The 24135-nt window shown below is 49.8% G+C and overlaps 1 protein-coding gene across 2 annotated transcripts in view; it reads left to right on the forward strand.

Moving 5' to 3' along the window:
• Nucleotides 1–24135, forward strand: part of Ksr2 (kinase suppressor of ras 2) — a 382945-nt gene that overhangs the window by 73018 nt on the left and 285792 nt on the right. For both annotated transcript variants that reach the window (XM_028878818.2, XM_028878819.2), the window contains exons 2-3: nucleotides 13872–14012; nucleotides 18675–18825. In XM_028878818.2, coding sequence (XP_028734651.1) covers nucleotides 13872–14012; nucleotides 18675–18825 — 292 coding nt within the window. The remainder of the gene's footprint in view (nucleotides 1–13871; nucleotides 14013–18674; nucleotides 18826–24135) is intronic.

Here is a 24135-nt window from a genome sequence, read left to right on the forward strand (position 1 = left end):
TACCAATCTGGATCTTAACGAATTAAACACCTTCAAGCGGTTGAAACGGTGTTTATACATTCGATATATGGAAATTTTAAGCACCCCAATGGCTGGTAAACAAACTTTCTCAACTATGTCCATAACCCACAGCAGCTTCAGGAAATGACTTGATGGGGGGGGGGGGCTGTGAGATGGCTCAGCAGGTAAAGCCGATTGCTGCCAAACTTGCTGATCTGAGTTTGATTCCTGGGACCCTCTGTCTCCCATCTGAGTGCTGAGGCATGTGCGAGCATGCACACCCACACACATGCACTAAAAAAAAAACAAAAAACAAAAAAACAGGCCAGGCGCCGCCGCCGCCGCTGCCGCCGCACGCCTTTAATCCCAGCACTCAGGAGGCAGAGGCAAGCGGATCTCTGTGAGTTCGAGGCCAGCCTGGTCTCCAAAGCGAGTTCCAGGAAAGGTGCAAAGCTACACAGAGAAACCCTGTCTTGAAAAACCAAAAAAACAAAACAAAAACAAAAACAAAAAAACAAAACAAAACAAAAACAGTCACAAGCTGCTCATGTGACTCAGTGGCTTGGCGCTATCCTGACATTCACAAGACCTGGGTTCATTCCCGAACACTAGGAAAATTAAAAGAAATATATTAAAAACTTCATAAATATGCTAAGCTTTTTGGTGAGGTTGTACTTAAATTGAATTCAGTTTCAACTCAAATTGTATGTCTGAACCAGCTGTTCAATTACACGTTTCAGACCAGAGTTGGAGAGATGGTGTTAACCTTTCTACATTCTGTCAGACTGGAAGAATATGAAATAATTACCTCAAATACACAAACTGTTTAATGCAGACATGACTCTTGATGGGTTTAATGATCCTTAATGTGTATAATGTGTCCCAGGTCTTGGCTGAGTCTAAAGATATCGTTTTAATGAGGATCTTGGTTCATCTCACCCAATTAAAGTTAAACCTTGATGAAGTTTTGAAGTTATTTAAGCTCTCAGTCTCAGCAGATCAGTGATCAGAGATTTCAGTAAGGATGCGATCTGGAATTTTCTCCTCCTCCTCCTCCTCCTTCCCCTCCTCCTCCTCTTCCTCCTCCTCCTCCTCTTTTCTGAGACAGGTTTCTCTGTGTAGCCCTGGCTATCCTCCTGGAACTCACTTTGTAGGCCAGGTTGGCCTCAGACTCACAGAGAACCGTCTGCCTCTGCCTCTCGAGTGCTGGGATTAAAGACATGTGTTACCATCTCCTGGCTGGATTTTTTTTAAATTGTGTTTATTTATTTTTTAAAATTTATATGTATGTGTGTATGCCTGTGTGAGTTTATGTGCACCACATGCCTGCAGGTGCCCATAGAGGCCGGAAGAGGGCAACAGATACCCCTGAAACTGGAGTTCAGGCAGTAGTGAACTACTCAGTGTGGATGTTGGGAACTGAACCCAGGTCCTCTGCAAGGGCAGCCAGTGCTGTTAACTGCTGAGCCTTCTCTCCATCCCTGGAATTTCTTTTTGTCAAGGGTGCTAAGATATAGGTTTATTCACTATGTTGATTACTAATGTGACTTAATCAATTTTAATTTCACTGCCATAGTCATGAATACCGCGACTGTCTTGGGCAGTGTGGTACTAAATGGAACATGGGTCTTGGTTCGGCTGTGAAGCTGCTTACCTACTTCCTTGATGTGGCTGGCTTTCGGTACATAGTTTATTCTAGATCATGCTGGTCTTTCTCAGGTATTGTTTGAGACAGGATCCCACTGTGTAACCTAAGCTGAACTTAAACTCTTTTTTTTTTTTTAAGATTTATTTATTTATTTATTATGTATACAGAAGAGGGCACCAGATCTCATTACAGGTGGTTGTGAGCCACCATGTGGGTGCTGGGAATTGAACTCAGGACCTCTGGAAGAGCAGTTGGTACTCTTAACCTCTGAGCCATCTCTCCAGCCCCATGAACTTAAACTCTTGATCTTCCTGCCTCAGTCTCGTGGATGTTAGTTACAACTATGTGCCCCCCACATCCGGCTGTCTCCCTCCCCATGGTTCAGGCAATGGGTAGTAAGGCTGCAGATTGCTCAGGGCACACCTTCCCCAGATGTTTGTAACTGTGGCTTGGCTCTGGCTCCCGGACTCGCAATTTGCCGGGGTCACAGGCGTGGGGATCAGACCTTCTGCCCCAGCCCTCACCTCCCGTCCTTCAGTATAGCACCCGTCCACTGGCTCTTTTCATTTCCTACCGCCATTGACCTTTCTCATTTACATGGTTCAGAATGGAGGCACAAAGGGTGGGCTCCCCCACCCTACCAGCGTGTATTTCCCATACAGCGTATCCCCTGGAGAATGGTTAAGAGGGAGGGAGCTACAGTGTGTGCCTGGTAGATGGAGTTGGGGGGGAGGTCATTTAGTCTGACCAAATTGGAAATTGCATTCAGCTTAGGTATGATTTAGGCTGGGATGTTTTTTAAAAGTTGAATGTATTAGTTAATCAGCTCCCCTGAAGCCAGTGCTGGGTAAGATGGGGAGCTGGTGCATATTTTGGGTGCCTCCCTGTTTCCAGAAAAGTTGGAAATGATTGCAAGGAAGACACAGATTACATTTGTGTTTTTTCTTTTTCTTTTTCTTTTTTTTTTTTTTTTTTGATTTTTTGAGACAAGGTTTCTCTGTATAGTTTTGGTGCCTGTCCTGGATCTCACTCTGTAGACCAGGCTGGCCTCGAACTCACAGAGATCCATCTGGCTCTGCCTCCCAAGTGCTGGGATTAAAGGTGTGCGCCACCACCACTTGGCCTACATTTGTATTTTTATTCTCCTCAGCCCTGTACCTGTGCCTTCTGGGACCACTGACTCCAGTGCCACATCCCCACCTCCCCTGAACCTCAGCCCATCCACACGTGTGGGCTACAGCCCCTCACTGCGGCAGCCTTGATGAGTCAAGGACAGCCAGACTCTCCCAGGACAATGAAGTCCAACTCAGCATGGTTGAGCTTCTTACCTCTCCGAACTATCTGGGGACCTTGTTTAATGGAAAGAGAAGCCCCTGGTCCCAGGAGTCCTGGGGGGTTGGGGTGGAGCCGAGCAGGGGCTTAGCATGTGTGTTATTAACAAGATCCCCAGGCAATCCTATAGTGAGCAGACTCTAACAACATTGAACTCAGGGTTGGGCCAGTCTTGGGGGCCGCTCCGTCCCTGTTAGTTATGCTCATGGTCTTAGCCAGGCTAGTGGTCACACTGTGCCTCGGCTCTCTTCCCTCTAAGAGGCCTTTAAGGTACAGAGGATGGCAATCACATTTATATTAGTAAAGGTCTTATCCCAGAGCCTGGCACAGGGCAAGCACTATAACCATGAATTCAACTGTGACTAGATTCTTGAATAATGGTTGGTGAATTAATAGCGTTATTATCAACAGACCAGTAGATACGGCTAGTATATAAAAATCAACAAGTGTCGATTAAACTACAAATACAATATGGATATGGCTCTATTTCAAATTATATATGAATGTTCATATGTGCATGACTCTGCATTACATTATAGAAATAGTGTAACTATATTATGGCAGCATATTTTCATAATGTAAGTGTTAATATTATAACAGTGTTGAGGCTGAGGATGTAGCTTAATGGGTAGAGCCCTTGCCAAGCCTGTGTGAAGCCCTGGGGTTTCCACCCCCAACACAGCATGGACAGGGTGTGGGGGTGGTGCGCATCTTTATGCTGAAGCATTCACGAAGTGGAGGCAGGAGGGTCCAAAGTTCAACCTCATCCTTGGCTACATAGTGGGTTTGCGGCCAGCCTGGGCTACATGAGGCCCGTCTCAGAAACTATAAGGATTCCAAAATAATGAGTGCCTTCACTCTGTTGCTTTCTAGGACCTTTGGCTCTTTGTAATATTCCTTACTAGAAAGAGTAAAGAAAGAGACAAAGGTGAGGCCGGAGATATGGCTCTGTGGTTAAGACGGTACACTGTGTTTAATTCCCAACATCATCCGTACTCAACTATTGCCTCTAACTCCAGCTCCGGGGGATCCAGCCTCCTCTCAGGACTCCATGAGCATCTGCATTCACATGTTTGTGCACACACACACACACACACACACACACACACACACTTAAAAATAATCTTAAAAAAAGAAATAGAAAAGCCATCAGCTATCCTGAACTGAAAGCAGTGGGCAGTGGGATCCACATCTCTTGATTGCCCGGGACCCCCGTGGTCCTCTCTGCTCTGGGGTCCAGCCAGGGCAGGAGACACAGACCCCTTCCCAGTAGGGGACTTGCCTCTAGATGCAATAGGGTCAGTTGTTTGAAACCTTTCCAGTCAGACAATTTTCTCCCCTGTCAGCTGGCCCCTCCTGCAGGGGTGTTATGACAATGGTCGCCCTGGCAACCGCGGGACGGCCTTAGGCCTCTGGTTGCAGCTCCAGCGATTTCATTACCCCGGCGGGTTTTGACAGCCCTAGAGCTTAGGCGGCTTAGCCAGGGAGCCGGTCCTGCCCGGGCTGTACCTTGGGAAGGGGCTCGGGGCTTCATGTCGGGAGGTCTGGTGGCCATTTCCAGTGATGCGCATTTATCAAAAGACCAAAATAAATAAATAAATAAATAAATAAATGGACAGACCACTGGCTGTCTGCTGGGCAGGATCCAAAATGATGGGGGAATGAACACAGGCAGAGAGAGCCCCTGCTTGGAGCTGACAGGATGATGGGTGTGTGGCGGTGGGAAGGTGTAGCCATGGAAACCGGTAAACAGCATCATTTGCGATAAAGAGCGCTACCCAGGGTGTGGGGTGTGTGTGGAACTGGGTGTGCCTGGTTTGGAAGTGAGAACTCTGCAGGGTGGGAGGGAGGCATCGTTGCTGCCAGGAGACCTACCCCACGGCAGGAGGGACAGGTACAAGGTCAGACCCCGTGGGTTCAGGACGGTTAGTAAGGAGGCTGTGGGAATGGAGTTCTCAGGGCGGTCCTGAGGGCATGGTGGTTCTGTGCTGCCCGCCCGAAGGCTGGCTGTGTCATTCCTGGGCCCCAGGTGTCCCACCTGTATCATGGGTGTGGTATGATTCCCAGCCCCAGCCGGCTGGTAGGTTCACACAGGCCTGGAAGATTGGGTGCACACCCCTCTTCAGCGTACCCTGCCTTCCTTGCAGCTTTCCTGACCCATCGATCAGACAGAAGTGCCCAGGGGTGATGGCTTTTAGGAGGTAGCAAACCAAACTCCTGTGTGTTCCCTGCAGGTTTCTGCAATTTGATTTGGAGTGAAAAAGTTTCCTGTTTCCCATTAGGGATTTGAGACACGATTATTTTTAGAGCTGTCGCATGTCTTGACTTTTAATTTTTTTTGTTGTTTATGCTGCTAAATTTACCATCATGCTAATATGGAATACAGTAATAAGGCGCGGGGATGCTTGGATGGAGTCTGGGCCTGCAGACAATTTCCATTTGCTGTGCGAGGGGCCGGGCTGCCCTCTGGTGTACAGATGAGGAATTGCACTCTAGGATCCCCGCACTTCTTTGCCGGGCTTGGAATGGCACCTGTGACCCTGGTAGCACTTCAGAGGGTGGGTGCACTTGGACCAACCTTGCCGTAATTTTTTTTGGGGTGTGTGTGTGTCAGGGTTGCTCTACCGCTTTGGCTGTCCTGGAACTCGCTCTGTAGACCAGGCTGCCTCCCGAGAGCTGGGAATAAAGGTCTGTGCCACCACTGCCCGGTCCTCGAAGGTGGATACTCGGAACTGCTTTTTCCCACTTTAGCTCTGCTCAGATTTGAGTTGAGCGTGACCTAGAGGTCAATTAGACCACCAGGCGGGACGAGGCCACTGGGCAGGGAGGAAGCCACCGAAGGCTCTTACCCTGTGTCTGTTTTGGTGGAGAAGCAAAGAGAGACCCTGAAAGTGGGCATTGGATGTCCTGAATTCTCATCCTGGCCCTGCCACATCTTTGTGTGACTTTGGGATGGGGGGGGTGTCCAGCACCCCGGGCTTCATTTCCTCATCTGTAATACAGTTCCAATAATGTGACCCCCGTGTCAAGCATGCCGACACATTCAAAAGAAGAAACGTATCAGGAACCTTTTTTTTTTTTTTTTTTTTTTTTTTAAAAAAAACCTAATTTAGTGATGTCGAAAGATTTAGTTATGATCACAGTGATTTTGGGTTGGTTCTGGGGCATGAACCTAGGACCTTATACACGCTGGCCATGTACTCTGCCACTGAGCTACACTTCTAATGTGAAATTAGGAGCCAAAATTCACCCCAAGGGTACGTTCCTGCTTGGCACACCTTCTCTGGTGCCGGGCCAGCTTTTTCAGTTCCAGAGATTCTGTGGGCAGAACTTTTGCAAAAATACAATAAAAAAGGACTCACTAGAAAATGAAACGGACAAAGAATGTGAGGCTGGCCCGGAAAACAGACTCAGCAGATCCTGAGTGACTCTTGGCAAATTAGCCCTGTGCCGCGCTAAATGCTCTGGCTCTCTGGGCTTACCTGAAGGGGCGTGGCTCCTGTCTTCAGAACCCATCAGTCAGGAAGAGCACCGCCCCCCCTATGGAGGGGCGTGGTGTAATGAGCTTCGTGCTTAGAACCACCTCCCAGAACTATGAGAGAAGAAAGGAGAGCGCTTGCTTTCCTAGGCAAGCCCAGCGCTCCCGCCATTGCCGTCCTGTGATAATGGATCCTTGCCGGGTAAGAGGCTGGCCCATCACTTCTGCATCTCGGATGCCCGGGCTGACCCTTGGCTGTCCTTCTCACTTGGCTCTGACCACGGGGCCTTGTGGTTTCTGTTTGTCAAGTTGTCTTCCCAGAGATGGACGCGGCTGCTCAGTTTCCCCCTTTTGATTCAGTCCAGGACCCAGCCCACAGAATGGTGCTACCACATGGGGGGTGGGTCTTTCCGCCTCAATTAACCTAATCTAGAAACCATGGTGATTCGAAAGCCTGCCAGTTTGACTATTGGGATTGAGGATCACCTGTTCCATTCATCGGACTTGGGTTCAAGACCAGGGTGAAATCTGATGGCCCTGAGTCAGTGATGACCTTGGGCCAATGACTCCACTCCTCTTGGCTTCAATATTTTCCTTTGTCAAATGTGGAAGGTGATCAGAACTCAAAACGGTCACTAGGATTAAATGATTGATGAAAAGTGTCTGTCTTAGGACTGTCACTGATAGCTATGATTGTGCTGTGACCTTAGTCTTGGGGAAGCAAGATTTCTAGGTAAACTGACTGCCATTAAAAGGGCTTTCCTGGGGCTAGAGAGATGGTTCTGCCGTTAAGGGCGCACACTGCTCCTGCAGAGGACTTGGGTTCGGTTCCCAGCTTCCACACGGCAGCTCACAATGGTTTGGAACTCCAGCTCCAGGAAATCTTATGTCCTCTTCTGGCCATTTCGGGGTCCTATAGGTCCTATAGGTCTACATCCATGCAGACAAACACGCACATATAAAAAAAAAGTAATAAATTAATAGAAAACGACACTATCAAGTCAGGCATCACAACACACATCTGTAATGTCTGCATTCGGGAGGCTGAGGCAGGAGGATCAAGATTTTAAATCCAGCTTGGACTTAGCAGTAAGACCTTGTCTGAACACACACACACACACACACACACACATACACACACACACACATACACAATCTCAGTGTCTGGGAGCACCTTTGTACTGTTTGCTGTCTAGTTTTTTTTTTTCACATGATTAGGAAAATCATAGATTTGAGATCTTCTATATTCTAAGATCAATGAGAACAAACGTGGAATAATAGCCGGTGCATCTAAGTTTCTTTTTATTACATCTGTATGTGTGTGTGGTGCACATGGTGTGTGTGTATGTCTCACATGTTTGCGGGCACACGTGGACGGGGGTTTCACATGCTTGGATACACACATGCATATGGCAGCCAGAGGATGCCATCCAGTGACTTCCTCCACCTCTCTCCACTTTACTGAGGCAGAGTCTCCCAAACTCAGCGCTTACCCATTCAGCCAGCCTGCTTGCCCGGGGAGTCCTCTGTCTTCAGCTCCCGAAAGCTGGATGGTAGGCAGGCACCCTATCCACTCAGCTTTTGTGTGAGTCCTGGGGATCCAAACTCTAGTCCTTACCCTCACACAACAAGTGTGACGTAATACAACAAAACGAAAATGGCCGTGCCCTGTGTGAGGACCCTGTATGTGGTGTTTCAGCAGGGGGCGCTCAGGGAACCTGGCTGCTGGGATCATGTGTGTGGGTATGAACACACTCACGACGGGCTTGCTGAGGGGCGATACCCTCCAAGTTCTGTCCCACTCTCTCTCTATTCCGGTTTACACCGCACGGCACTGGCGTTCCAGCACGTTATGTTCCCAAGCCAAACTTTAGAATCTTGTATGTCCCCCTGCCCCATCAACAGCAGGGGATGTCTATCATTCCCTGAGGACAACTGAGAACAACCAACTAACAACAAGAATCAACAAGGAAAAACCGTCATCTCTCCACCAGAGAGAACCGCTCATATTTCACACACTTCTGCAGCCATGGTTGTACATCACACAGGTTTTCATGGTGTGTGTGTGTGGATGGAACCCAGGCCAGGAAAGTGCTCCTCTACTGACCTACACTTCTAGCCTTCCTTTAACTTTTTTTTTTTTAATTACAAAAACTTTTTTATTTTATGTGTATGGGTGTTTTGCCTGTATGTCTGTGCATCATGTGTGTGCAGTGCCTGGAGGGACCAGTAGGGGGCATCAGATTTCCCAGAACTGGAGTTACAGACAATTGTGAGCCATCATATGGGTGCTGGGAATTGAACTCAGGTCCTCTGCAAGAGCAGTGTTCTCAACTGCTGAGCCGTCTCTCCAGTCTCCATCTTTCACTCTTTTAAAAAATTGTTTGAGTCAGGGTCTCATTAAGTTGCCCAAACTGGCCTTGAACTCACTTAAAAAAAAAAAAAAAAGACATACAACTGGGCAGTGGTGGCACACGCCTTTAATCCCAGCACTCGGGAGGCAGAGCCAGGCAGATCTCTGTGAGTTCGAGGCCAGCCTGGCCTACAGAGTGAGATCCAGAAAAGGCGCAAAGCTACACAGAGAAACCCTGCCTCAAAAAACAAAAACAACAACAAAACAACAAACAAACAAACAAACAAAAAACAAAACCAAACACAAAAAGACGCCCTTTTATTAGTATTAATTATGTGTAGCTGTGTGTCTGCATGTATGTATGTTCTAGTTATTATGCTAAAAAAAAGCAACCACAGAATTGATGTGAATTTTATGTTAAATGCACAATATCTCAAAACACACCTTGCTGGATGGTGGTGGTGCACACCTTTAATCCCAGCACTCGGGAGGCAGAGGCAGGTGGATCTCTGTGAGTTCGAGGCCAGCCTGGGCTACAGAGTGAGATCCAGGACAGGTAGGGCTAGGGTTACGTAGAGAGACCCTGTCTCAATGCCCACCTCCCCACCTCCCCCAAACCCCACACCCCTCCTCCACGTGCTCAGGCTAATATATTAGCAACTTTCTTCACGTCCTCCGTCAAGTATTGGCTATGCCCTAAGCTCACAGAACGGCTGCAGTCCAGCTTTTCCTGGTTTAATTGGCGGACGGAGTGATGATTTGATTTTTATGGTGCCAGCGGTCAGCTAAGGCCTTTGTTCACGTGCCAGGCAGCGTAGCCAGCGCCCTCAGACCTGTGTGTGCTTTTGTTTCTTTGAAATAGGGCGTCTCATTATATATCCCAGGCTGGTCTCAAACGCCTGCTCTAACAATCCTCCTGCCTCAGCCTCCCGAGTGGGTGGAATGAGAGGCGCCCACCACCACCGCTGGGCTCAGTTTGGTGGCTTTCTCCTCAAACAATGCAACTGTGCTTCCCAGAAAACATTTTTTCTTGTATAATATTAGAGGGACCAGCCTTAATATTATACATCCCAGGGGCTCAGGAGAGAGAACTACTAACAGCGAGGACTATTTTCAGGAAATATAATCTCAGCACACCGAGTTCTATAGTCCACTTGCTTTAATTCCTCTGGCATAACATCCTTTATACACAGCTTCAGTTCTGTTTTCATGTCTAGCTCCTTTCTTGCCTGATTTCTCTCTATATTTATCTACTGTCCCCTCTAGGTTCTATCTTAATTCCTTCATCTAGTTCTGTCCTTTCTAGGTTCTCATCTATCTAGTTCTTTCCCCTATCAGCTCCTCTCTCGTCTCCTTCTCTCTCATCTGGCTCTTCCTCATCTTGTTCTTCCCCATCTGGCTCTTCCTCATCTCCCATCTCGTTCCTCTAGTCCTCTCTTTTAGCCCTTCAATCTAGTTCTTCCCCATCTCAGTTCGTTCCTCTCAAGTTCTTACCCATCTAGTTCTTCCATTCTCTTTTCTCTTCTCTCTCTTGTGCCCTGGAAGTCCCAGTATATAAAAGGGAGGGTCTGAGATAAATTGTGTAAAGCTATTAACGCCCACCTCTCCTAGGTGGCGTCTCCTTGTGGAATTTACCATAAGTCAGGAGACTTGCACGTGGGCTCTTATGGGCGCCCACCTGGATGGTGTTTCCTGTAGTCCTTGAAAGTGGCCAAGGGAGATAATCTGATTCCAGAGAAAGCCTTTCCTGAGGCTGTTCTCCAAATACCTGGAATGTGTATGTCCAGAGAGTGATCAGTCTACACTGTTAGTCCTTCTTAGGGAAAAGTCAATTGGAAAAACTATGAAGGCACACATGATTTTCATATCAGAATACAGCTGATATATAACAAGCCAAGTAACACCAAAAACTCCTTGGGATTTGGCTTCTTCTGGAGGAATTCCCTGATTCCTCCAGGTAGTGACTTTGCCATAACCAGCTGAGTTCTTATGATATATTCCTGTGGCCCGCAGCAATTTTTTTATATTGTTTTGGTTTTTAAATTTCACGCCAAATTCATTGACATGAAATGAAACAAAAGGAAACACAAATCTGTCCCTGAGTTGAAGGACCTGCCCCGTGTCCACTTGGTCGTCTCTGGCTGGAGGCTTCCCTCCCTCTGGACATTTGGCCCAGAGGCTGCACGGATGTCTCTGTTTCCGAAGGTCTGGAATCAAAGTAGACTTTGAGAGCACACCCACAAATCCGAGATGAAAGGCGACTGGTACTTGAGGGACTCGAACTCTGGGAGTCAGGCAAAAGTGAGTGCCTGTTGCTCAGAGCCATACCCCTGCCCTGCCCTGCCCCACCCCACCCCTGCCCCTGCTCAGACTCCTGCCTTTAAGGTGCGTTTAAGGCAGTTGGCTGGACACACAGTCCAGCAGGTGAGAGCGTGCTCAAGCATTCATAGTCATGTAATAAAGCTTGGTAAGAATTTTTGCCCACATGGTGGTTTCTCTTGAAACTGCTTGGCTCTCTGCCAGCCCTGGCCCTGTGTTACTCCAGGATGGCTTTGCAAGATCAGGACACCTGATGGTGGTTGCTCAGTCAGTTTGGCTTGGTGTCTTCAGCCATCACTGTTGGGGTTTGTGGTAGTTTGAATGTAATTGGTCCCCATAAGCTCATAGGGACTGACGCCATTTGGAGGTGTGGCTTTGTTGGAGTATGAATGGCCTTGTTGGAGGAAGTGTGTCTCTGTGGAGGCGGGCTTTCAGGTTTCCTATGTGCTTAAGCCACGCCCAGTGTCTCAGTTCACTTCCTGTTGCCTGTGCAAGATGTAGGACTCTCAGCTACCTCTCCAGCACCATGTCTGCCTGCACGCTGCCATGTCCCACCATGATGATAATGGACCGAACCTCTGAAACTGTGAGCCACCCCAATTAAATGTTTTTCTTTATAAGAGTTGCCGTGGTCATGGTGTCTCTTCACAGCAATAGAAACCCTACCTAAGACAGGGTTTGAAATGTGACTTCCCTCTAGGTTGTGTGTGGAAGTTGGAAGCCCTATTCATTTTATGTATTTTGTGTGTATGTGTGTGCATACATGCCATGGAGCATGTGGAGGTCAGAGGGCACCCCAAGGGAGTCAGTTCTCTCTTTCCACTGTGTGGGTCCTGGAAATTGAGCTCAGGTCATCAGGCTTGGTGGCAAGTACCTTGAATTGCTGGGCCGTCTTGCTGGCCCTCATTTCTTTAAATGCCTCTTATAGAGCTTTGCTTAATTATTGAAAAGATGCAATGTCGTTTGCGTATAAGGAAACAGAGCTACATCTTGTTGCTTGGTACTGTTGGGTCCCCCATCCTGAGAAACTGAGTCTTAACCCTTCCACATTGCTTCCTCTGCTCGGCATACTGAGATTGCCCCCCCTTCCCTCTCCCTCCCTCCTTCCCTCCTTCCTTCTCTCTCTTTCCTTCTAGATTGGTTTATTTTTATTTATTTCTTTTTGTTTATAAGTGTTTGTCTGCATGTATGTCCATGCACCATAAGAGCGCGTCGGATCCCCTGGAACTGGAGTTACAGATGGTGGTGAGCTGCCGTGTGGGCTCTGGACACCAAACCCAGGTCTTCTGAAAGAGCAGTCCCCCCCTCTTAAGTGCTTAGCCATTCATTGTTCCAGCCCCCTGGATTGCCTTTCTTTGGTTAGTGTTGTTCACTTGTACAGAACTAGCCATGGACAAAACAAAGCACTGTTCCTTTTGCGTGTCCTGGCGTCTGTCCAGAAACATGGGCCAGGCCTCTTTGGAAGAGCACTGGATAGCTCGCGGAGACTTGTGTATGACTTGTAAATCCAACCACTGAGCAATGTGTAAATATCCTTTCTCCCCACTCTGTTTCCTACCTCCGTTCTCCTCATCCCAGAGGGTTTAAGGATCCTTCCAGAAAGAGGCTCCGCGTTTACAAAGAAATTCATGGGCACATTTTGCTGGGGAGTGGGAGGGAATTCTGTTTGTCAAGACATCTTTGAAATTGCTGTCTGCCTCTACATAGCGCACTTCATCATTTTATTTGAGGGTGGTGTGAACAGGGCTTCTGGGACCCTCCCCACTTACAGCCCCTTATCACCAGAGAAATGTTTATGCAGCTGGGGTTATGCAGGTGTAACTATTCTAATATTACTGATGATAAACCATAATGGAGCTTATTTCATAGTGATTACATATACACATGATGTCACCATTTATTAAATATGAAAGCATGCATGCGTACTAATGAGATGGATATGCTTATTTGTTTTTATGTAAATAACTAAAACTTGACCGGGCATTTGATATTTGACACCACAGAGTGGTGACCATTTCTTAAAGCCCATTGGTATTTTGATTTTATCATCGCCAGTGCTGAGGACAATGCTTTGCCTAAGAACAGAGTACAAGATGGTATAAACATGTCGATCACCATCTCAGAAATTGTTGGAAATTCAGTCCTAGTCCTAAGAGAATTTTTTTCATGGTTTTTAAAAATAAAAACCAAGCCAGGTGGCGGTGGCGCATGCCTTTAATCCCAGCACTCGGGAGGCAGAGCCAGGCGGATCTCTGTGAGTTCGAGGCCGGCTCTAACAAGATACCAGAGGCCAGGTACTTTATGAAGGAAGGAAGTATTGTTTGGCTTATGATTCTGGCAGCTGGAAGGTCCAGACAGCCTGTTGCTCTGTAACGTGGTGGGGGAGGTGGAGGGGGAGGGGGGCGGAACTGGCTGCTTGCAGAAGGGACCAGGTACCAGGGGTCTAGCCCCTTAACCAACCACTTCCAAGAGAGCTACAGTGATCCCTCCTAAGGGTGGCGCCTCCATGTCTGACTCACCTCCTTCCGGGTGGCACCTCCCATCTCTCAGGTCTTGTTCCACCGCAGAGCAAGCTTGACACCAACCATGTCAGAAAGGCAGGCTGGGTCCCCGTGGTGGTGGCAACAGTCTTGGCGGCACGGGATTGGCTCGGGTTAGTGGGCGCTGTCAGGGCTCCTCGCCCCTGCTCCCCGTGGCGGAGGAGTCTCTGAGGCGTGTCTCTGTGCTCTCTGTCCCCGCAGAGCAAGCTGGTGAAGTACTTCAGCCGGCAGCTGTCCTGCAAGAAGAAGGTGGCCCTGCAGGAGCGCAATGCCGAACTGGATGGCTTCCCCCAGCTCCGCCACTGGTTCCGGATCGTGGACGTGCGCAAGGAAGTCCTGGAGGTGACCACAGGCAGTTCCCCAACCCCTTGGCCCTCACTGGCCAGAGACCGCCATTGGCTACTTCCTAGAGGGCGGAGCTTGGGCTGTGCCCAGCACGGACCCTGGCACATAGTCGGCCCCTCAATAGGTGCTAGATGAAGGCTTGCAGGACCCCAGATGTTAGACGCCAGATGTTATCTGAGTGGGGGTTAAGGGCAAGGCTCCAGAGTCAGCATTTGTAGTTGGGGGTGTGGGGGTGGTCTAGAGTCAGGACTTCGTTTTGATCTGCCTCTCAATGGAGGCACGCTAAGCCACCGTGTGGCCCAGCGCTGCCCATCGATTTTGCTGTGGTGAGGGATGTTTCGTGTTTGTGCCATCTGCTAGAGCGGCCATGGGCACACACGGGCTTCTGGAGCACTAGGATTGTGATTAGTATGTGGGACCAAGGACCTGGCTTCTGAATTGTATTTCATGTAAACGGCTGTGGCCAGGGCCGCCATCTTGGATCACAGAGAGACTCAGGACACCAGTCTTTTCCACGTGGGTCATGGAGGCCGGAGGGTGAAGTGTTTGCCATGCAAACACGGGGCTGGAGGGCAGTCCTCAGAACCCACGTACAAAAGCTGGGTGTGAAGGCATGCCCTGGTAATGCCAGGGCTGGGGAGGCAGAAACAGGTGGGTCCGGGGGGCGTGCATGCACACACATGTGCACACACACACATACACACACACACACGTGCATACACACACACATGTGCATACACACACATGTGCATAACTTTGTATACTCCTTCCTTCCCTTGCTCCTTCCTCCTCCCCCCTCCCCCTCCTCCCCACTCCTCCTCTTTCCTCTTCTAGTCTCCTGTAACCCAGGCTAGCATTAAACTCACTCTCTAGCTACAGGTGGCCTTGAACTTGTGTCCCTCTCCCTTCTGCCCCCCCAAGTGCTGGTATCCCAGGTGTGGGCCCCAACTTCTCTTTTCTGAAGTAGCTGGGGCATGAAAGGAGGAGGTGACCCACATCAAATGCCTGGCTCAGAGCGAGGCTCTCGACAGCACCCAGTGAACAGCTCAGGGCTTTGCAGGAATGGTCGCGATGTCTGGGCATCCGGGACTCCTTTTAGGGACCTTTGGGGTCTCACTATGAGCTCTATGGTACAGGGAGAGAAACCGAGGCTCAGAGGAGCAGTCACTTGCCGGTGGCAAGTGGGTAGGACTAGCGCACCAGGCTGGATGGACTCCAGGGCATCGTGTGGGAGTCTCTGAAGTCTGTTCATTTTCCTGGGGTTGGGCAGACCATGGGGTGCCCCTGCCTGTGGGAGCACAGGGTCCCTTACTTCACATACCACAAAGCCGTCATTTACTCAGGGCTTGTCGTTAAGGGGAGAGATGTTCCTCAGCCCTGCCAGCTCTCAATGCTGAGCTGTACCCTGCTCCTGTATTCTTCCATCTACCATCCACACAGTTACACACACACACACACACACACACACACACACACACACACGACACCAGCATTGCATGAATTTCTACACCACTAGTTTCACGTCCAGGATGGCCAGAAGGCCTGGGGGTGGCGTGTTTCTTACAATATTTTTAGGATGAATGAAAGGCCACATTTTAGTTTTCTTTTTGATTATTGTGATGAAAGCAACTTTTTTTTTTGGGAGGAAGTGGGGGTGGATTGGCTCCCCATTCCAGGTCACAGCCCATCACTGCAGGGAGTCAGGGAATGAAGCAGTCAGTCACAGCCACTGTCAAGAGCAGAGAAAGAATGCATGCACACATGCTCGGCTCGCTTTCTCCTTTTTTATCGTCTGGAGCCTGAAGCCTAGGGAGTGATGCCGCCCATGGTGGACAGACCTTCCCACACTAAATTATTGTAGCCAGGACAATCCGCCATGTATGTGCCCACGGGCCAACTTGATCTAGAGAATCCCTCCATGAGACTCTCTTCCTAGGTGACTCTGGATTGTGTCCAGTTGACAGTTAAACTAAGCACCATGGTACAAAATGTACAATTTGATTGCACAGCTCAGGGTACTTCTTAAAGGCTTTGGGATTCTATAAATGTTTATGTACCCAGGGCTCCTCATGGGCCAGGTAAAGCAAGTCTCCTAGAGAAGGGTTGGAAGGTGGTGGTCTTCAGACTGTGCCTGATGGGCAGACGGTTTTCGTTTGAATGATCAGATCTGGTCTTATTTTATTTTGATCCAACAACTTAAAAACTTGTTTTCTAAAGTCTGGAGACCTCTGGTTTCAAAGCCACAAGTACTGGTTATACTGAAGGCAATCCTTTTCCGACGTGATGAACCACAGTCGTCAGGAACCTTCGGGCCCTGAGGTTCCCCCAGTTCACCCCTTTTTGGGGCTCTTAGTCCCCCAGCCAGGGAGTGAAGGTTCCCTGCCTGCAGTTCACAGGCTTGTCCACCAGAGGCTGCTCTCACGCCGGAAAGGGATCTATGGAGCCCGCTGTGAGATGTGCCCTGGGTTCGAATGCTGCTTCTCCACTCGCTTGCTGTGTGACTTGGCCGAAGGGTTTAACTTATCTGGGCCTGAGCATCCGGGTCTGCAGGCGGGGGTAACAAGTCACTTTGGCTGAGGATTCAGTGCAACGGTAGACACCTTGTCTGGCATGTGTGAAAATCTAAGTCCAGTTCCCCAATAAACCAAACATGCACACATACACTCACATACACACACACACACACACACACACACATACACACACACACACCCCGGCGTGTGCACACACACATGCACGCACATGCATGTCCATACACACCTTCACTTTCACATGGTCTTTTTTGCACTGTAAGAAACTCTGTGTTGGGTGCAGTAAATACTATCCCAGCTGGGATGATTTTACCAAAACACACACAAACTTTCTTTCTCTGACCCACGTAGTTACAGCTTTCCTCACTTTTCTTGTCATTAAAAAGGTTTGCGTGTGCTCTCTTAGGAGCCTAAGAGTCAGGATAACCCGAACGAACACACACACACACACACACACACACACACACACACACACACACACACACCCCTTTTAAATCGTAGCATGAAAACGCACAGTTGGGTCCCGCAGCAAGGAGAGAAGGGCTTTAGCTCGCGCACCTGTCCCAGCTTTCAGCGACTGTCAACGCCACGCAGTCTAAAACCACCCGAGAAAGGAGCCCGAACTGAACAATCATCTTCACCAGGGCGGCCTGGGGCCGCATCTGTCAGTGTCTTGATTGCTGATTGACACGGGCGGGCCCAGCCCACTGTGGGCGGTGCCGTCCCTAGGCAGCCCGCCCCGAGCTGTAGAAGGAAGGCGGCCAGCCTGAGAAGAGGCAGCGCCCAGGGTTCCTCCGAGTCCGCTCCAGGTTCCTGCCTTGCGTTCATGTCTTGATTTTCTTCAGGGATGAGCTGTGACCTGGGAGCGTGAGCCGAGTAAACCCTTCCTCCCAGGTTGCTGTTGGTCAGAGTGTTTTATCAGGGCGGCCGGGCTCCACCTAGAACAGCGTTGTTCTCTGTTCACCCTGCACCCCCAACCCTGGCGGGTCCAGCTGAAGGAGGCTTACCGGCACTGTGTTCCTACTTGTCTCTAGGTGACTCAGTTTTTGTCCCCGTCCCTTCCCTGACTTCACAGTCACTGTCTGACCTCTGGCTTTTGCCCTGTAGCTCTTTTTTTTTTTAAAAAAATTATTATTTTTTTATTTATTTTGGTGAAAAATGGAATTTATGGACTCTGCTTTATGCGACTCTGTATGTTATTGTAATACATAGTCATGGCCACAAGAGGGCAGAAGGAGTCCACAATATCGCCCATCACCACCCACACATTTACAAGCCTTATTTAAATAATAACAACAATATAGTATGCATGTGTAAGACCCTTGGCTCCCGTTAGATACTGTGAGTGAAGGCTCTTCTTGCAGACTTATTGAGGACATTGTTTAGGGAGGGGACCGTTTGCAGAGCAGGGAAAGGACCACCCGCCAACATGTTGCAACCTGGGAATCCCACTTCTTCTGTCCCCAGCTCCTTTGTTCAGGGAGGTCCTTTTTCTTTGCTCTGTATTATTCCTCAGCCTTACCACAATAGCCTGATGGTGCTCAGTAATTTTTTCAAGATTCATTTCCAGCCTCAAGCCACCCATGGCACTTGGGTTACCTCCCTCTAAGGCTCCTAAAAGGCCCCGTGTGACTCCTAGACCCCGTGGGTGCATCAGGAAGGAAGCTGAGAGTGGAGGAAGTTTTGTGTCTCATTGACTTGTTCTGAGTCCACCCTGCCCAAATTCAGCAGAGTCATCTACTCACAGAAGTACGAAACGGGGCGTGGGTGGGCTGACTGGATGGGGTTCGGAAGCTGGACCGCGTGTGTGGATCATGTTGATCATGTACTGAGTGTGCACCTCCATTCAGCACCCCCTTTTTATAAGTGAGAAGAGCAAGGCCTAGAGAGGTTAAGTAACCGGTCTAACTGGGTAGCAAAAAGGAGACCCCAAATTCAACCGTTTTTTACACAGTGCAGTGTCTCTCCCTGGGTACCAGCAGAGGGCAGTGTGGAGGCGCCACTATGCTGTTTTCCCCTGCAGTTCCCCCGAGTGCCACGAGAGGGCGGTATGGGAATGCCATGCTATTCTGTCTGGCCAGGCACTTGGGTTCCAGGTCCAGCTGACTGCCTTCGTCCCCTCCTTTAGGAGATCTCCCCTGACCAGCTGAGCCTGGAGGACCTCCTAGAGATGACAGATGAGCAGGTGTGCGAGACGGTAGAGAAGTACGGAGCCAACCGGGAGGAGTGTGCCCGGCTCAACGCCTCCCTGTCCTGTCTCAGGAATGTGCACACAGCAGGTGAGCAGCCCAGGAGGTCAGGATTGTCCACTGTCTGTCAGGCTTCCTGTGCAGGTCCAGCACGTAAGAGAGTAGAGATGGTTGTGAGATTTGGAAGTAGGCGGGATTTGAATGCCACCCCGCAGAGGACGGCTCGCTGTGGGTCCTGGAGTGCTAGGGTCTGGATGTGGGAATCTTGGGAGGCCAGGGTCCTTCCTCCGTCAGACACTGGGAAGTGGTCTTGTCCTGAGTAGCAGTTCTGCTTATCTCTATGTGAAAACACTATGCATTCTTTGTAACAGAAATCAGGTGGTAATTTTGTAACAGAAATCAGGTTGTAATTGCCCGGGTTCTGGGTTCCAGGGACCTACAGTTGTCGTTTTACTGTATTTTCTGGAGCAATCCTGCCATGCCAACTAGTATATATTCCTCTTTCCTCCTCCTCCTTCCTCCTCCTTCTTCCTCCTCCTCCTTCATTCTCTCTCTCTCTCTCTCCTTTCTCTCTCTCTCTCTCTCTCTCTCTCTCTCTCTCTCTCTCTCTCTCTCTCTCTCTCATTTTTTCCCTCATAGCACTGGTAAGATTATTTAGACATAATACTTTAAAATTCTTTTTCTTCTAAGAGAAATTCTGTGGCTTTGCTTTATTAATAATTTACAATCTAGATTTGTCATCGTTTTTCCTGGAACGTTCCAATTAATCGCTCAAAAACTGTGATGCGGGGCCGGAGATGTAGCTCAGTGAGTTGGTAGAGGGTTTGCGGAGCGACTCCGGGGTTGATCCCCCGCACCTTGAAAATGAGGTGTGGTGGTGCACGACTCTAACCCCTGCATTTGGGAGGCGGAAAGAGAGAGGATCTGGAGTTCAAGATCATCCTTGGTTACACGGAGAGTTTGAAGCCAGTGTGGGATACGGAGACCCTGTCTCAAGAGAAAAAGGACGAAAACCCACGGAGTTTATTAGCGGAGCATTAGCAGTAGGTGGCTGAAACTTGCCTTCGCTCTGGTCTCCTAGGCTCCCTGCAAACTGTTGCAAAAAACCAGCCCCGCTGTTTCAGTTCTCACCACAAGGTGGCGCCGCCGACCACAGGTCTGGCACAACCCGGCGGCTGTTAATGCTTAACTCTGGTTAGAAAACATGCAACCAGCAATTGCGGTTTACGGAGTGACTGCTAATATGCCAGGAGGGTGGAGGACCCGCCAGTGAACCAGATCGAACAGGTTTCCGGTGTGTAAGTCTGAGGACCTCTGCTCCATCTTAAGAACCCCTGTTAAGAAAAAGCCAGTTGTGGGGCGTAGGCTTGTCCCGGTGTCGGGGAGGCATAGACAGGTGGGTCCCCGCGCGCTGGTCACCCAGCCTGGCCCACTCGGCCAGCTCCAGGTGAGTGAGAGATACGGCCTCAAACAACAACAAAGCAAAAACCCCAAGTGGGTGGTGCCAAAGGAATTGGCGGACGTCAACACTGGTCTCTACGTGAGTGTGTAGACGTGTACACGTGTACCCCCCTCCCCCAAATTGCAGCAATTCACGATGTGAGCCCAGGAATACCTTCCTGCCCAGCACACATGCTTCCTTCTCCTCTGTGGCTGTGTTCTAACAGCGCTCCGTACCGGTCTCCTGTTCTGAAGCCTTCACTTGTCTCCCATAATCCTCTGGTCCTGAGCACTGCCGTCTCTGTAGGGTGGGAGCACCTGTAGGGTGGGAGCATCTGTAGGGTGTGAACATCTCTAGGCTGGGCTCACGGGAGTGACATCCCGGGAGGAGGTGTTCACGCTGACGGATGTTGCTTTACGGCTTTGGCAAGTTCCCTCCGGATTGGTGCTTTCTTAGCTCTCCGAGGGACAGTCTCATCAGCTTCTTGTGCATGTTTTTGATCCAGCTGTGCTGGAACAGCTCTGGTTTATACTGCACCCTCACAGCCCCTCCCCCCCAATGCATACACACACACACACACATGCACATGCACACGCACCCACAGCCGAGGCGTGTTTCCTGACACAGGACCCAGCCTGGCAGGCATGGCGGGGAGACAGATATTTTAGATTCATCGCTATTGTATCTGTAGTGTCTCCACTTGTAGATGTGTGGTGCTGGCGACTGGACCCAGAGTCCTGACCCTGCTAGGCAAGTGCTCTACCACGGAGTTGCATCCTAACTGTATGCCCTGCCCTCTATCAGATGCTGGCCATGGTCTGCCACTCCTGCATGTCACTTAGGGGTGGTGAGCTGTGGCCTGAAAAGATAACAATCTGTGCGTTGAAAGGATGGCTGAGGGGCCAGGAGTACTTTCTGCTCTTTCAGAGGATCTTGGTTTGAGTTCGAGCACCCACATGGCAACTCATAACTGCCTGTAACTCCAGCTCCAGGGGATCGATGTCCTCTTCTGGCCTCTTCGGGTTCCTTCAGATATGAAGCATAAACTCATACACATATATGTATATGTAGACAGACATGTGCATGCATATCTTTGCATACACACACACAATACATATTTTATACCTTTAGTCCCAGCATTTGAGAGGATGAGGCAGGTGGATCTCTGAGTTTGAGGCCAGCCTAGTCTACATAGCAAGTTCAGGGTACTCAGGGCCACATATGAGATCCTGTCTCAAAAAATTAAACTAGCTGGGCAGTGGTGGCACACGTCTTTAATCCCAGCACTCGGGAGACAGAGGCAGGCAGATCTCTGAGTTTGAGGCCAGCCTGGTCTACAAATCCAGTTCCAGGACAGCCAGAACTACACAGAGAAACCCTGTCTCAGAGGAAAAAATAAACCAAACCAAATCAAACCAAAACAAAAAAGCCTTCAAACTAAACCAACTAAACAACAAAATTAATATTTTTTTTTAAAAAAAATATTTAATGTGCATTGGTGTTTTGCCAGCACGCATGTCTGTATGAAGGTATTGGATCCCCTGGAACTAGAGTCACAGACAGTTGTGAGCTGCCATGTGGGTGCTGGGAATTGAACCCGGGTCCTTTGGAAGAGCAGCCAGTGCTCTTAACCTCTGAGCCATCTCTCCAGCCCCCAAAATTAATCTTAAAAAAAGAAAAACACCACCAGTCTAGTTCATGCTGCTGGCTCCATCTCAGGTACTTCTGAAGTTCCCATGGTAACAGCGTGCTACGTCCTGCTTCTGAGTTGCCTTCTGGACAGCATGGGGCGTGAGCTATTCTGCCCAGCTCTTGCGGCATGTGGGGCCAAGGCAGCTGCCACTCAGACCTCCCGGGGGGGGGGGACGATGGCGACCGGCTCTGAGTTTCCTCAGTACTGCCTCCCTTCTGTGATATCCACAGGTAGCTATGCTACCACATCTCATTGTTTGCCTTTCATTGCCCCTCCTCCACAGGCTTGTGTACCTACCTCTGTTTGCCGTGTGCTCCCAGGGTGAAGGTTAATATCTGGCACCCAGGAAGAGTTTAAGAAATAATTTGAATACTCCCCTTCCCCATGCCTGGCCCATGAAAATCCAGCAGTGGCTTGAAGCATGTCTCTCTCCAGGGACTGAGGACGTCTAAGGATTTGACTTCTGCATGGACTGTGTTCTCACTTTCCTTTCAAGCCCTAAAATGTATATTCTAGATTTATTTATTTGTGTGTATGTGTATGTATGGTATATGCACATCAGTGTGTGTGTGTGTGTGTGTGTGTGTGTGTGTGTGTGTGTGTGAGAGAGAGAGAGAGAGAGAGAGAGAGAGTGTGTATGTATGTGTGTGTATACACCTGTGTGGTGCACAGAGCTCAGAAGGACATGCCCAGTGTATTCCCCCATCATTCTCTACCGGTTTCTCTGGGACAAGGTCTTTCTGAACCTGGGACTCATGCTTCTCCACTAGGAGGCAGCAAGTCCCAGCAATCCTCCTGTCTCTGCCCTCCCCAGGGCTGGGGTTCCAGGCATGTGCCAGACGCCTGGGAGCTGGGATCTGAAGTCCAGTCAGCACTCTCCCGAGCCCATCTCTGCAGACCCGAAAAACTGGATGAGCCAGTAATCCACCAGCACCCCAGATGAAGTCTGGGTGTCCCATCTCACACTGGCTGCTCTGCCCAGAGCTCCCGGCCCCTCCCCATTCATATCCTCAGACCCAAAGCCTGGCTTTCCCAGAGGCTCCTCCTGGAACGCACAAACTGAGCTGACCCCTGACTCTTGACCCCTAAGGACTGTACCATAGAGTTCCTCTCGACCTCTCCTCCCTCTTCTCACCCTCGTGTTGTCCTGGTGAATTGTACCCCAGCCACAGTGGACTCCTTGATTTCTTCCCCTTAGCAAGGCTGGCTCGATTCTGTCTCAAGGCTCCTGCCCCGCAGTGAATGAATGGACACATCTGTCAGCATGCCCCATGGCGACTGTTTTCTGGTCTGCTACCCTCACTGGAGCAGGACCCTCCTGTAGGCACACCTTTCAGCCCCCCACTTGGTCCTCAACCTCCTGACCAGGTTGAATTAAAACTGCAAGCGTGGGCCGCGCGTGGTGCCTGCCGTAGTTCTCCACCAGGGGGCAGCAGCGAGCCAGCCACCGCGGTTCCTTTCCTGTTTTCAACGCTCTCCTGCCTTCAAAAATTGTAATTAGTTTCTTGAAGCTTCTATGTCTCCCCCGCCGGACTCTTCCCCTCCCAGTGACTGCAAAGCCCCAGAGGGAGCAGTCTGGATCCTCTGCTCTCTTCTCCCGCTGTGTGTGTGGGGATCAGCCCCGGGCCTGAAACTGAAGGAGGATCACTCTTTGAACACGCAAGGGGTCCTCAAGCCAGGGGGCCGCTTAACCCGGTAGATCTGGGGTGGCCCGAAGCCCTAACATTCCAGAACTCGCCGGATAGCGCTAGCTGCTGCCACATGCCCCATGCTCTTTGCACTGCGGAGATGTGTGCTGAGCGGTCGGGAAGAGGGTGGTGGTTAGGTTTGGGGTGGGGCGAGGACTGAGCAGGAGCCGTTAGGGCAGCAGCCGGGATGCACAGTGCATGGTGTGGCCGGATGGCGGTTGTGTGTAGTAGGAAAAGCGGAGCAGGCCGTGGGGGTGGGGGGGAGGGGGCGGCAGGACCTTTGAAATGGGTGGTGGCTGTCATGTGGACAGGGGGACAAGGTGTGCCACCGGCCACCTCGCTCTCTCCCTTTCTAACCTCTTATTCCTTTAGGTTTTATTATTATTATTATTATTATTATTATTGTTGTTGTTGTTGTTGTTGTTGTTGTTGTAATAGGGTCTTAAGTAGCCCAGGCTGTCCTCAAACTTACTATTGTAGCTCAGGCTGATCCTCCTGTCTCCATGTCCCAGGTGCTGAGGTTGCCGACATATATCCACGCCTGGCTTAGCCTGCTTGCTTTCTTTTGTCTGTCCGTC

This window comes from Peromyscus leucopus, chromosome 23, assembly GCF_004664715.2.
Source record: "Peromyscus leucopus breed LL Stock chromosome 23, UCI_PerLeu_2.1, whole genome shotgun sequence".
Classification (NCBI taxonomy): domain Eukaryota; kingdom Metazoa; phylum Chordata; class Mammalia; order Rodentia; family Cricetidae; genus Peromyscus; species Peromyscus leucopus.